Genomic DNA, 14,321 nt, shown 5'->3' with positions numbered 1-14,321 from the left:
ACAGTGTATGTCAGAGCAAAAACCAAGCCATGAGGTCGAAGCAATTGTCAGTAGAGCTCCGAGACAGGATTGTGTCGAGGCACAGATCTGGGGAAGGGTACCAAAACATTTCTGCAGCATTGAAGGTCAACAAGAACTCAGTGACCTAGCCAAACTGAGCAATCGGGGGAGAAGGGCCTTGGTCAGGGAGGTGACCAAGAACCCCTTGGTCACTCCGACAGAGCTCCAGAGTTCCTCTGTGGAGATGGGATAACCTTCCAGAAGTACAACCATCTCTGCAGCACTCAAAAAAACAGGCCTTTATGGTAGAGTGGCCAGATGGAAGCCACTCCTCAGTAAAAGGCACATGACAGCATGCTTGGAGTTTGCCAAAAGGCACATAAAGGAATCTCAGACCATGAGAAACAAGACTCTCTGGTCTGATGAAACCAAGATTGAACTCTTTGGCCTGAATGCCAAGCGTAACATCCAGCAAACCTGGCACCATCCCTACGGTGAAGCATGGTGGTGGCAGAATCATGCTGTGAAGATGGTTTTCAGCGGCAGGGCCTGGGAGACTAGTCAGGATCGAGGCAAAGATGAACGTAGCAAAGTACAGAGAAATCATTGATGAAAACCTACTCCAGAGGGCTCAAGACCTCAGACTGGGGCGAAGGTTCACCTTCCAATAGTACAACGACCCTAAGCACACAGCCAAGACAACCCAGGAGTGGCTTCAAGACAAGACTCTGAATGTCCTTGAGTAGCCCAGCCAGAGCCCGGACTTGAACCTTATCGAACATCTCTGGAGAGACCTGAAAATAGCTGTGCAGTGACACTCCCCATCTAACCTGACAGCGCTTGAAAGGATCTGCAGAGAAGAATGGGAGAAACTCCCCAAATATAGGAGTTCCAAGCTTGTAGCATCATATCCATTAAGGCTTAAGGCTGTGTAAATCACTGCCAAAGATTCTTCAACAAAGTACTGAGTATAGGGTTTGTATACTTATGTAAATGTAATATTTCAGTTTTTTATACATTTGCAAACATTTCTTTAACCTGTTTTTGCTTTATCATTACGGGGTATCGTGTGTAGATTCATTTAGTTTTTTTATTTAATCAATTTTAGAACAAAGCTGTAACGTAACAAAATGTGAAAAAGTCAAGAGGTCTGAACTTTCCTAATGCAGCAAAATCCCTGAACGTTCATTATTTGTCTGTCTGTGCCAGTAAAATGTTTCATGCACTATAATTCAGTCAATATCTGATCGATTTACAAATTTCTAAAAGGTTGGAGTATCTCCATCCATTGTCAAACTGTTTTATTTATTAGAATTGTTTTTAATTGCTTACAGTAAGCGTATTTAGTATTTGTGAAATGATTTTGATGTGATATGTAAGAAGAGGGATTTATGTTTCTAGAATCATACCGCAATTGAGAATCGATTCACGTTTAGATGGAGTAATTAGCTGTTTTGGTTTCCAGAGCCAATTCGCCTTCAAACAGAACATTGCAATGTCCTTGAACTAAGGAGTAACGTCAGGGTCCTTTAGTCCACTATTGGGATAGGGGTTGACATTTTTTAAATGACTACTCCTTCCTCTGTCCACCATACAGTCAATAATTGAATTTACAGCACAGATTCAACTACAAAAACCAGGGAGCTTTTAGAAAGCCTAATAAAGAAGGGCAGTGATTGGTAGATGGTTAACAATAAGATATCAGACATTGAATATCCATTTAAGCATGGTCAAGTTAATAAATATGCTGTGGAAGATGTATTAAACCACCCTGACACATCTGAGATAGTCGTCCTTTTGAACTGAGCTGCAGGACAGGAAGGAAACTGCTCAGGGATGTCACCATGAGGCCATTGGTGATATTAAAACAGCTATGGACTTCAATGGCTGTGATGGGTGAAAACTGAGGATGGATGAACAACGTTGTAGTGACTCCACAATAATTACCTAAATGACAGAATGAAAAGAAGAATACAAATATACAGAATATATATTCCAAAACGTAACTGCCTCTTTATTTTCAAGCATGGTGGCGGCTGCATCATGGTATGAGTATACTTGATTACGGCACAGACTGGGGAGTTTTTCAGGATAAAAATAAGTGGGATGGAGTTAAGCACAGGGAAAATACTAGAGGAAAACCTGCTTCAGTCTGCTTTACACCAGACACTGGAGGAGGAATTCCCCTTTCGGCAGGACAATAACCTACAAGACAAGGCCACATGTAGACTGAAGTTGCTACCATGAAGACAGTGAATGTTCCTGAGTGGCCAAGTTACAGTTTTGTAAATCTATGGCAAGACTTGAAAATTGCTGTCTAATCATGATCCCCAACATCTTGACAGAGCCGACTAGGTGAACAATGTCAATTTGCCCTTAGCTTCTTATGGCTGCAAGGGCAGTATTGAGTAGCTTGGATGAAAGGTGCACAGAGGTGCCCAGAGTAAACGGCCTGCTCAGTAAAAGCCACTCCTCAGTAAAAGGCACATGACAGCATGCTTGGAGTTTGCCAAAAGGCACATAAAGGAATCTCAGACCATGAGAAACAAGATTCTCTGGTCTGATGAAACCAAGATTGAACTCTTTGGCCTGAATGCCAAGCGTAACATCCAGCAAACCTGGCACCATTCCTACTATGCATTATTATACGTATTGGATAGAAAACACTCTGAAGTTTCTAAAACTGTTTGAATTATGTCTGTGCGTATAACAGCACTCATATGGCAGGCAAAAAACGGAGAAACTCCAAACAGGAAGTGGAAATTCGGAGGCTGGTTGATTTTCAACCAAGATCCTATTGAAATCACAGCGAGATATGGATGAGTTCGCACTTCCTACGACTTCCACGAGATGTCAAAAGTCTGTAGAACCTTGTCTGATGCCTCTACTGTGAAGGGGGGCCGAATGAGAGGAGAATTAGTCAGGTCTGCCATGACCTGACCATTCTTTGACATGCGCGTTTACATGAGAGGGTTGGAACGGTTGGAACGTTATTCAAGATTTATGTTAAAAACATTCTAAAGATTGATTCAATACATCGTTTGACATGTTTCTACTGACTGTTACGGAACTTTTGGACATTTCGTCAGCTTTTGGTGAACGTGCTTCCTGACGTTGGATTTGTTTACCGAACACGCTACAAAAATAGCTATTTGAGTATAAATGATGGACATTACCGAACAAAACAAACATTTATTGTGGGAGTCCTGGGAGTGCATTCCGACGAAGATCAGCAAAGGTAAGTGAAAATTTATAATGCTTTTTATGAGTTTTGTTGACTGCACAATTTGGCAGGTAACTGTATGGCTTCCTTTTGTGGCTGAACGCTGTTTTCAGATTATTGAATCTTGTGTTTTGCCGTAAAGCTTTTTGAAATCTGACACAGCGGTTGCATTAAGAACAAGTGTATCTTTAATTCTATTTAAAACATGTATCTTTCATCAAAGTTTATGATGAGTATATCTGTTATTTGACATGGCTCTCTGCAATTTCTCCGGATATTTTGGAGGCATTTCTGAACATGACGCCAATGTAAACTGAGGTTTTTGGATATAAATATGAACTTAATCGAACAAGACATATATGTATTGTGTAACATGAAGTCCTATGAGTGTCATCTGATGAAGATCATCAAAGGTTAGTGATTAATTTTATCTCTATTTGTGCTTTTTGTGACTCCTCTCTTTGGCGGGAAGAATGGCAGAATTTTTCTGTGAGTTGGTGGTGACCTAACATAATCATTTGTGGTGCTTTCGCTGAAAAGCCTATTTGAAATCGGACACTTTGGTGGGATTAACAACAAGATTACCTTTAAAATGGTATAAGATACATGTATGTTTGAGGAATTTTAATTATGAGATTTCTGTTGTTTGAATTTGGTGCCCTGCACTTTCACTGGCTGTTGTCATATCGCTCCCGTTAACGGGATTGCAGCCATAAGAATTTTTAAGCAAGGCTCTTTACCCTAATTGCTCCTGTAAGTCGCTCTGGATAAGAGCGTCTGCTAAATGATAACATTTAAAAAAAACGAATTAAGTATTGACTCGGGGGGGATATATTCGTGCTTTATTTTTCACTAATCTTTAAAAAAAAATCTGATTGTTTACTTCCACTTGACATTAGTGTTTTGTGTAGATTGTTGACAAAAGCCTATTAAATAAATCAATTTGAATCCCACTTTGTAACATAAAATGAAGAAATCCACGGGGGGTGAATATTTATGATATCCACTGTATGGCAATAGTGTGCTCTACGCTGACAAATGGTGAGTAATGTATCATCCACAAGGTTGTGTCTAGAAAGACATCCATTCCAGGACTAAAGCAGACAGGGAATGTGTAACAAACACCCTATTCCCTACATAGTGCACTACTTTTGACCAGAACCCTATGGGTCCTGGTCAAAGTAATGCTCTACGTAGGGAATAGGGTTCCATGAGGCACACTCAGGGTTAGTAACAGGAATGAACTGAAGTGGAGATTCTTCTCTGCCTGCCTTGTATTATTCATCTCTCTGAGTGGAATAAACGGTGTGATCTTGAAAATACTTTAACACTGCTGCTCATGAATATACATAACCGTTTGCATAAAACTTGGATTTCTGGTCTCCCAGTTATTTAATTACAGATGCATACATCCCTCTGTGTCGTCTGTACACTCCCAATTCCTCCCTCTTTCCTTCTCACCCCTCCCTTCTTAATCTCTCCCATTTTTTCATGCATAGCTGAGCATAGCTAAGCATGACAGCCCAAAGTCATACGACAACAGGCAAGTCAAAAAAATTGATTTTATTCAACCAATAATAAACAGGGACATTCATTAGATAAAACAAGATATCAACACCGAAAGGCCTGTCAGAGTAAAGGGTATTGAGTGAGGTGTATGGTTGTATGCTTCTAAATACTCCATCTAGAATCCATAGTAAAACTGTTCATAGAATTCATGTATAAGATTTTTTTTAAATAACATATATATACACACACAGTAGGGAGAACAAGTATTTGATACACTGCCGATTTTTGCAGGTTTTCCTACTTACAAAGCATGTAGAGGTCTGTAATTTTTATCATAGGTACACTTCAACTGTGAGAGACGGAATCTAAAACAAATCCAGAAAATCACATTTGTATGATTTTTAAGTAATTCATTTTAAGTAATTAATTTGTTTGGTCAGATTGAAAGGATGGGAAAAATAAACAGTATGGGAAAAACATTGAGCACTTTTACATACCCAAACAAACATATTCTAAATAGTTATTTTCTTACTCAAAAGAAAAACACTATAATAATCAAAAGTAAGATCATCTCAAATATAGATACACTACAGTTTTACTGCAATTATAGGATAAAGGTCAAAACATCAGTCACAAGGGATGATAATCATCATTTTAATAGTAAAAACATAACAATCAAGTAAAACAAATCTAAAATGCATCCAAACACACTTGTTCACCATGCACCACTTTGCTTATCATATCAATTAAGTACTTCAAAACAAACATGGATTTCAAGAAACTCAGGTTACCTGACGTATTTCTGTTAGTTTTTTCTTCTTCAAGTAGGCTATTTTCTGTCAGCCAACCGAAAGAAGGAAATCATTTTCCCTTTGGAACTCTGCCTGACCAACAGCTCAACACAACACACTCATCAGACTAACTCATCACCTTAAAATAGGTTTGGGAATGTAAAAAAACTCTACTTGTAGGAAGACACAATGGCTCTCTCAATAAGTCTTTCTGTGATTCCCTGCATCCTATTTCCTCACCTCAACCATATTGGAGGAGAAAGTGCAAAATGGGAGGATTCAAGGAAAGACTAATTGAAAAAGAGCCATAGAAAACTGCACATTAGAATTCTCTCCTCCTCCCCCAACCTCCACTTCTTCTTCTCCCCCCTCCATTCTCCCTCACTCCTCCCCCCCGGCTACAACCCCTCTCTCCTCTGTGGTCGTCTCTAGGTGCTTGTTGCAGGGGGCGTCGCTAACTTGCTCTGTCCCTGCTTCCTCCTCCTGTCCGTCTGGGAGTTCCATGTCCAACTCCTCAAAGGAGGAGGAGCTGGAGCTCCTGTTACTGCGGTCTTCACCTCCTCCTCCTCTGTAGTGTCGGATCAGGGAGGGGACGCTGGATGGGGCTAGGGAGGTCTCTCTGCTGTCTGACAGGAAAACACCACTCCCTGAACTGCACTCACTATTGGAGTCCGCACCTAGTGAGACAGGGAGAGAGAGAGTAAGAATAGTTAGAGGCCGCACTTAGGGAGAAAAAGACATGGGGAGAACAGGTAAGACTAAGGAGAATGCATACCTTTTTGTTGGCACTGTGTTACTAAGCAGAATGAATGAAAATGATGAGCATAACATATGTGAATCAACAAAGACAGACAGACACATAGACAGACGAGACCTAGATACAGATAAATAGATGGATAGACAATACATATAGACGGACATACAAGACACTTTAAACAATGCCACTTTAATAATGTTTACATATCTTACATTACTCATATCATATGTATATACTGTATTTTATACCATCTATTGCACCTTGCCTATGCCGCTCGGCCATCGCTCATCCATATATTTATATGTACATATTCTCATTCACCCCCTTTAGATTTGTGTGTATAAGGTAGTTGTTGGGGAACTGTTAGATTTTACTGCACTGTCGGAACCAGAAGCACAAGCATTTTGCGACACTCGCATTAACATTTGCATGTGACAATTAACATTTGATTTGAGTGGCCAGACGAAAGCCACTGCTCAGTAAAAGGCACATGACAGCCCGCTTGCAGTTTGCCAAATGGCACCTAAAGACTCTCAGACCATGAGAAACAAGATTCTCTGGTCTGATGAATACCTACGGTGAAGCATGGTGGTGGCAGAATCATGCTGTGGCGATGTTTATTTGTCACGTGCGCTGAATACAACAGGTGTAGACCTAACAGTGAAATGCCTACTTACAGGCTCTAACCAATAGTGCAAAAAAGGTATTAGGTGAACAATAGGTAGGTAAAGAAATAAAACAACAGTAAAAAGACAGGCTATATACAGTAGCGAGGCTATAAAAGTAGCAAGGCTACATACAGACACCGGTTAGTCAGGCTGATTGAGGTAGTATGCACATGTAGATATGGTTAAAGTGACTATGCATATATGATGAACAGAAAGTAGCAGTAGCGTAAAAGAGGGGTTGGCGGGTGGTGGTTAGGACACAATGCAGATAGCCCGGTTAGCCAATGTGCGGGAGCACTGGTTGGTCAGCTCAATTGAGGAAGTATGTACATGAATGTATAGTTAAAGTGACTATGCATATATGATAAACAGAGAGTAGCAGCAGCGTAAAAAGAGGGGTTGGGGGGGGCGCACAATGCAAATAGTCCGGGTAGCCATTTGATTACCTGTTCAGGAGTCTTATGGCTTGGGGGTAAAAACTGTTGAGAAGCCTTTTTGTCCTAGACTTGGCACTCTGGTACCGCTTGCCATGCGGTAGTAGAGAGAACAGTCTATGACTGGGGTGTCTGGGGTCTTTGACAATTATTAGGGCCTTCCTCTGACACCGCCTGGTGTAGAGGTCCTGGATGACAGACAGCTTAGCCCCAGTGATGTACTGGGCCGTACGCACTACCCTCTGTAGTGCCTTGCGGTCAGAGGCCGAGCAGTTGCCGTACCAGGCAGTGATGCAACCAGTCAGGAGGCTCTCGATGTTGCAGCTGTAGAACCTTTTGAGGATCTGAGGACCCATGCCAAATCTTTTTAGTTTGCTGAGGGGGAATAGGCTTTGTTGTGCCCTCTTCACAACTGTCTTGGTGTGTTTGTACCATTCTAGTTTGTTGTTGATGTGGACACCAAGGAACTTGAAGCTCTCAACCTGCTCTAACTACAGCCCTGTCGATGAGAATGGGGGTGTGCTCGGTCCTCCTTTTCTTGTAGTCCACAATCATCTCCTTAGTCTTGGTTACGTTGAGGGATAGGTTGTTATTCTGGCACCACACGGCCAGGTATCTGACCTCCTCCCTGTAGGCTTTCTCGTCGTTGTCGGTGATCAGGCCCACCACTGTTGTGTCGTCTGCAAACTTAATGATGGTGTTGGAGTCGTGCCTGGCCATGCAGTCGTGGGTGAACAGGGAGTACAGGAGGGGACTGAGCACGCACTCCTGGGGAGCTCAAGTGTTGAGGATCAGCGTGGCAGATGTGTTGCTACCTACTCTCACCACCTGGGGGAGGCCCGTCAGGAAGTACAGGATCCAGTTGCAGAGGGAGGTGTTTAGTCCCAGCATCCTTAGCTTAGTGATGAGCTTTGAGGGTACTATGGTGTTGAACGCTGAGCTGTAGTCAATGAATAGCATTCTCACATAAGTGTTCCCTTTGTCCAGGTGGGAAAGGGCAGTGTGGAGTGCAATAGAGATTGCATCATCTGTGGATCTGTTTGAAGTGGAATGCAAATTGGAGTGGGTCTAGAGTTTCTGGGATAATGGTGTTGATGTGAGCCATGACCAACCTTTCAAAGCACTTCATGGCTACAGACATGAGTGCTACGAGTCTGTAGTCATTTAGGCAGGTTGCCTTTGTGTTCTTGGGCACAGGGACTATGGTGGTCTGCTTGAAACATGTTGGTATTACAGACCTAATCAGGGACATGTTGAAATTGTCAGTGAAGACACCTGCCAGTTGGTCAGCACATGCCCGGAGCACAGGTCCTGGTAATCCATCTGGCCCCGCAGCCTTGTGTATGTTGACCTGTTTAAAGGTCTTACTCACGTCGGCTACGGAGAGCGTGATCGCACAGTCGCCTGGAACAGCTGATGCTCTCATGCATGCCTCAGTGTTGCTTGCCTCGAAGCGAGCATAGAAGTGATTTAGCTCGTCTGGTAGGCTCGTGTCACTGGGCAGCTCGCGGCTGTGTACATCAACTTTATATGGCCTTATTTCCGAGTCTTGGTGGAAAGTTTTTGGGGACATGACAAAAACTAGAGGGATAACTAGCCAGGCTACAATATATGTTTTGAATTAGCTACCTAGTTAGAAACAGACTATCATATTTTATAGGCTAGGCCTGCCTGCTGCTAAAATGTCTAACTGTAGTCTCTCCTTGAGCAATGGCCCACTTGCACACATGCAGGTGATATGTCCACATACTGTACGGACACGCTAAAATGTCATATTCTGATACTGGCTGATATGTTGATTATTATGTGATTGATCAAATATTTAAAAACTGTGCCTAATAAATTATATTAACAGAAATTATGAGATACATTTCTGTCCTGAGAAACAATTTTGTATGAACACTGCCCTGAGAACATGTATATATCACTCTCTGTATGAGTAGTGGGCATAAGCTCAAGAAGGGACACTTCAAACTCAGCATTTCTAAGTGATAAATACAACACAAATCGTATTGCCTTTCAGTTTTTAGTGTCTATGTCAGTGTTTTTGCAGCAGAGTGATGGTTTGGTTTGTTAGTTCTCCAGTGTACCTAATAGCAGATAGGACAGACAGGATCCTTCCAAATGTTTATTTATCTCATTCTGTCACAGTGGCTCACACACACCACCCAAGGACAATGTGGGAGAGAGAGACCAAGAGAAAAAGACAGAGTGAGAAAGATAGGCAGAGAGAGAGAGAGAGATGAAGTTGAAGCTGATAGGAAATGTCAGACTGTCAGACCAAAGACTGAGCTGTTGACAGCAGTTTATGTTAAAGGGTTAACCACCTGTCTATCTCTTTCCTTATCATTCCAAATTGACCAATGTGCAACTAATGAAATGACACCAAACAACACTGTCAGGACAATAAGTCAAGACCCTTTCCTCCTGTGTGACTTCAGTTAGCCTACACTTGGCGACATGAGTAAAACTATAGTAAATAGCTATAAAAAAAGCTAAGCAGAAAAAATGTGCTCTACACAGACACAAACTCACAACCAATGGTTTTTTGTCTGAATAAAACTGCCTCATTGCAGTGCAACTGAAATCTAGCCAAGAGCTGTCGCTGATTAATTCACACTAGACTAATTTACATGTGATGGATAGGAAATAGTGGAAACTGAAATCCGACAGTGAACAGCACGCACGCACGCACATACACACACAAGCTTAGTCACATTGGCTTCTGCCTGGCTTAAATTTGAGAGGAAATGTTCAGTGGTGCCTTTAGGCTACCAGCTAGCTAGTCTTCCCACCCTTCAAAACTATAATCGATCCATTATTGCTACTTGCTTATAGAGTATGTGAAATATTGTGTGGAACTTTTAGCTTGTTACCATTTAATGTGCTTTCTCCAAAGGATTTTTAAAAAGCATTCTCAAAAAGCCATAGGCAATACTGAGCAGTGAGATACAGGCTAACACAGCTATATGTCACAGAGTCTCTGGGTTCGTGCCCAGGCTCTGTCGCAGCCGGCCGCGACCGGGAGGTCTGTGGGGCGTCGCACAATTGGCCCAGCGTCGTCCGGGTTAGGGCGGGTTTGGCCGGTAGGGATATCCTTGTCTCATCGCGCTCCAGCAGCGGGCCGGGCGCAGTGCGCGCTAACCAAGGGGGCCAGGTGCACGGTGTTTCCTCCGACACATTGGTGCGGCTGGCTTCCGGGTTGGAGGCGCGCTGTGTTAAGAAGCAGTGCGGCTTGGTTGGGTTGTGCTTCGGAGGACGCATGGCTTTCGACCTTCGTCTCTCCCGAGCCCGTACGGGAGTTGTAGCGATGAGACAAGATAGTAATTACTAGCGATTGGATACCACGATAATTGGGGAGAAAAGGGGATAAAAAAACAAAAAAAAAACACAGCTATATGTGAGAAACTATGAAAAGAAACTAGCAGAAAAATGCAAGTGCAAATCCATACCATGTGCACCCTTACATGTTAGTAAAAGACAGAGAGGAAAGGGTGACTTTGAGATGGAAGGGAGGCTGACAGAGGGAGGGGAGGCGGGATTGTGGATTTGGCTGGCCCTGTCACAAATACAGGGGGCGATGGTCCGAGAAGGCTCCTTGTGTTCCGCTGACCTCTGTGAGATGAGACCAGTCAGTGATAAGACCATGGGTACCTGTCACAATATCATCACAAACACACACACACACACCCACCGTCAGCCGGGGACACAGGGAATAGAGAAGAGCAGGATTTGTCACTGTTACTCAACATTCAGTAGGTCTGCAGCCATGTGTGGAGGGGACAGAGAGAGAGAGATGACATATTCTGGTTGCCATGAGTGTCATGGGTGTGTGCACATGCGTGTGTGTGTGTGTGTGTGTGTGTGTGTGTGTGTCTGTGTTGCACATTTTACATCCCAATCTCCTACTGAAAATCCTAAGTCGTGTAGACAGAAGGGTGTTGAGTTATTCCCAGCTAAAGCCCCAGTCTCTGTGCTTGCCTTGGAGGACTTTTGTTGTGGAGTTAGATCAGTTAGATAACTGGGTCCAAGTCCCAGTTTGTCTCTGTGTGTGTGTGTGTGTGTGTGTGTGTGTGTGTGTTGGCCAGCAGGCAGCTAGATTAGGCTGGCCTTACAGGAAAGCTTTGCCTCAGCCCAGTTTCTCACAGCCTGTATGGGCTAAGTCTTCCTACTACAGACATACTGCCACACTGCTCTCGTCTCCTGTATGTGTGTGTCTGTACGTGGTGGAAAGTTGAGGTGAAAGTATCAGTGATTGAATGCAAAATAAAGTGTGTGTGTGTGTGTGTGGTGTCATCTGTGTGTGTGTCATCTGTGTGTGTGTATCTATTGCATGTGTGTGCAGAACTGAGGTCCCACTGGTGTATTAGGCTGGAAAATGTGATTCCTCACGGTGAGAGAGGACAGGTCATCAAACATTAAGAGGGTCCACACACACGACATTCCACTGGTACCCTGCACGCACGCACCCCCACCCACCCGCATACCCCTGTTACTGCTCTCTTCCTCTGTTCTCTTAGATCACATCAACACAGCATGGCCTTGCCATGGGCTACTACATTGACGAAACGCTGCAGCCGCAACAATTATATTTCTCTCTGTTTGTAGTCACACCCCAATGTGCACAGGTATTCACAACCACACACACATACATGTTTAGATGGATAATTCTGCCTGCGCACACATTTCACCCTCAGGTTTTCTATCACCCACTCTCTATGCATTTACACACATTTACATTTACATTTAAGTCATTTAGCAGACGCTCTTATCCAGAGCGACTTACAAATTGGTGCATTCACCTTATGATATCCAGTGGAACAACCACTTTACAATAGTGCATCTAACTCTTTTAAGGGGGGGGGGGGGGGGGGTTAGAAGGATTACTTTATCCTATCCTAGGTATTCCTTAAAGAGGTGGGGTTTCAGGTGTCTCCGGAAGGTGGTGATTGACTCCGCTGACCTGGCGTCGTGAGGGAGTTTGTTCCACCATTGGGGTGCCAGAGCAGCGAACAGTTTTGACTGGGCTGAGCGGGAACTGTACTTCCTCAGAGGACACTACATCTGCCTGCAGGTCCATCCCCCAGCCCACCACGATGTGCCCTGCCCCGTGCCTGAAGGTCCATCCCCCAGCCCACCATGCTGTGCCCCTCCCCGCTGCGTGCCTGCAGGTCCATCCCCCAGCCCACCACGCTGTGTACCGCCCCGCTGCGTGCCTGCCGGTCCATCCCCCAGCCCACCACGCTGTGCCCCGCCCCGCTGCGTGCCTGCAGCTCCATCCCAGAGCCCACCACTCGGTGCCACTCCCCGCTGCGTGCCTGCAGGTCCATCCCCCAGCCCACCACGATGTGCCCTGCCCCGTGCCTGCAGGTCCATCCCCCAGCCCACCATGCTGTGCCCCTCCCCGCTGCGTGCCTGCAGGTCCATCCCCCAGCCCACCACGCTGTGCCCCGCCCCGCTGCGTGCCTGCAGCTCCATCCCAGAGCCCACCACGCTGTGCCCCGCCCCGCTGCGTGCCTGCAGGTCCATCCCCCAGCCCACCACGCTGTGCCCCGCCCCGCTGCGTGCCTGCAGGTCCATCCCCCAGCCCACCACTCTGTGCCCCGCCCCGCTGCGTGCCTGCAGGTCCATCCCCCGGCCCACCACGCTGTGCCCCGCCCCGCTGCGTGCCTGCAGGTCCATCCCCCAGCCCACCACGCTGTGCCCCGCCCCGCTGCCTGCCTGTAGGCCAGGACCAGGCCCAGGCTGCCTCCCCTCCCTTCCCTTGTGGCTGGGGTAAAGTTAATGGCTCACTTGACAGGTTACGAGCTGAGTGGAAGATTAATTAAAGGGAAAACAGGCAAGCTGAAGCAGTAGGCCAAGCTCACGGCTCCTGGAAGCATATCTCTCAGAGATATAGCCTTCACGGTCTATGGTAGATATGAAGTCACAGCTATGTGTTGATTTTAGATCACTGAACTTTCTCATCTTATCAGTTTGTGCAGAGTCATCCATGGAATTAGGTCTAGGCAAATATGTGGCCCTCAATACCTACTATAGGAATCTGCCAAGAGTCAAACAGCCTGACATACAGGTCTGATGTTCTCTTTCTGTCAGACACTGACACCCCCCCCACCCCCATACACTCCCACAGAAACAGACAGACAGTGTGTACAACACCTCCATGACACACCCACAGCAACATATTCTATCCCTGGTGATGTTTGGGTGGAGACTAATCTCGTGCACCATCTCACTATAACGTGTTATCTGCAGCTCTGTCTCTCGCTCGCTCTCTAAAACATGAATTCTCTATTTTGGCTCCCCTCCAAGTCTCACTTCTAGTCTGACCCCTCTTTATTTCCTTTAAAATCACCTTTTTGACTATGTTCTGCATCAAAACTACCTGCATGAGTTTCTGCCCAAATTATTTGGACAGACACTCAAGAGCCAATATGTCCAGTCATTCCTAAACATATCCTCATAAAGCAGTTACATTGGCTGTGTCTCAAATGGTCCCTATATAGCCTATAGGGCTCTAGTCAAAAGTAGTGCCTTATGGAAGGCAATAGGGAGCCATTTGGGATGCAGACACTGTTAGTATTCATAAACCTCATCTCTCATTCTTGCTGTTGATTAAACATTAGGTGCCATGCCACAGTGTTAATGGAGCCCAGAGGACTCTGCTACAGCCCAGCCCAGTCTAGTATGGGTGAGCACTGAGCAGCATCAGGCCATACATATGGTGGTGGTGAAGGACAGACCCCGAGTAAGTGACGTCTACCCAGGTTTGTGTGTTTTATGGGCATATGGTGGTGGTGGTGGCTGTGACCAGCCCCCTGGTGAGTGACAGCAGTGTTCTGTGGGTCTTAGCCTTTCATTAGCACCTGACAGGGTGTCACTCACAGGATACAGTGTGTGTGTGTGTGTGTGTGTGTGTGTGTGTGTGTGTGTGTGTGT

General features: G+C 45.0%; 1 protein-coding gene across 1 annotated transcript in view; it reads right to left on the bottom strand.

Annotated features, from left to right (window-relative positions):
• Positions 1-4,771: 4,771 nt before the first annotated feature.
• LOC129815263 (testis-expressed protein 264 homolog) overlaps positions 4,772-14,321 on the bottom strand; it is an 88,229-nt gene continuing 78,679 nt past the window's right edge. Inside the window, exon 4 of the mRNA XM_055868901.1 lies at positions 4,772-6,200. Coding sequence (XP_055724876.1) covers positions 5,905-6,200 — 296 coding nt within the window. The 3' untranslated portion in view covers positions 4,772-5,904. The remainder of the gene's footprint in view (positions 6,201-14,321) is intronic.

Source organism: Salvelinus fontinalis, chromosome 18 (genome assembly GCF_029448725.1).
Source record: "Salvelinus fontinalis isolate EN_2023a chromosome 18, ASM2944872v1, whole genome shotgun sequence".
Taxonomy (NCBI): Eukaryota; Metazoa; Chordata; class Actinopteri; order Salmoniformes; family Salmonidae; genus Salvelinus; species Salvelinus fontinalis.
This window is presented reverse-complemented; position numbering and strand designations above follow the sequence as displayed.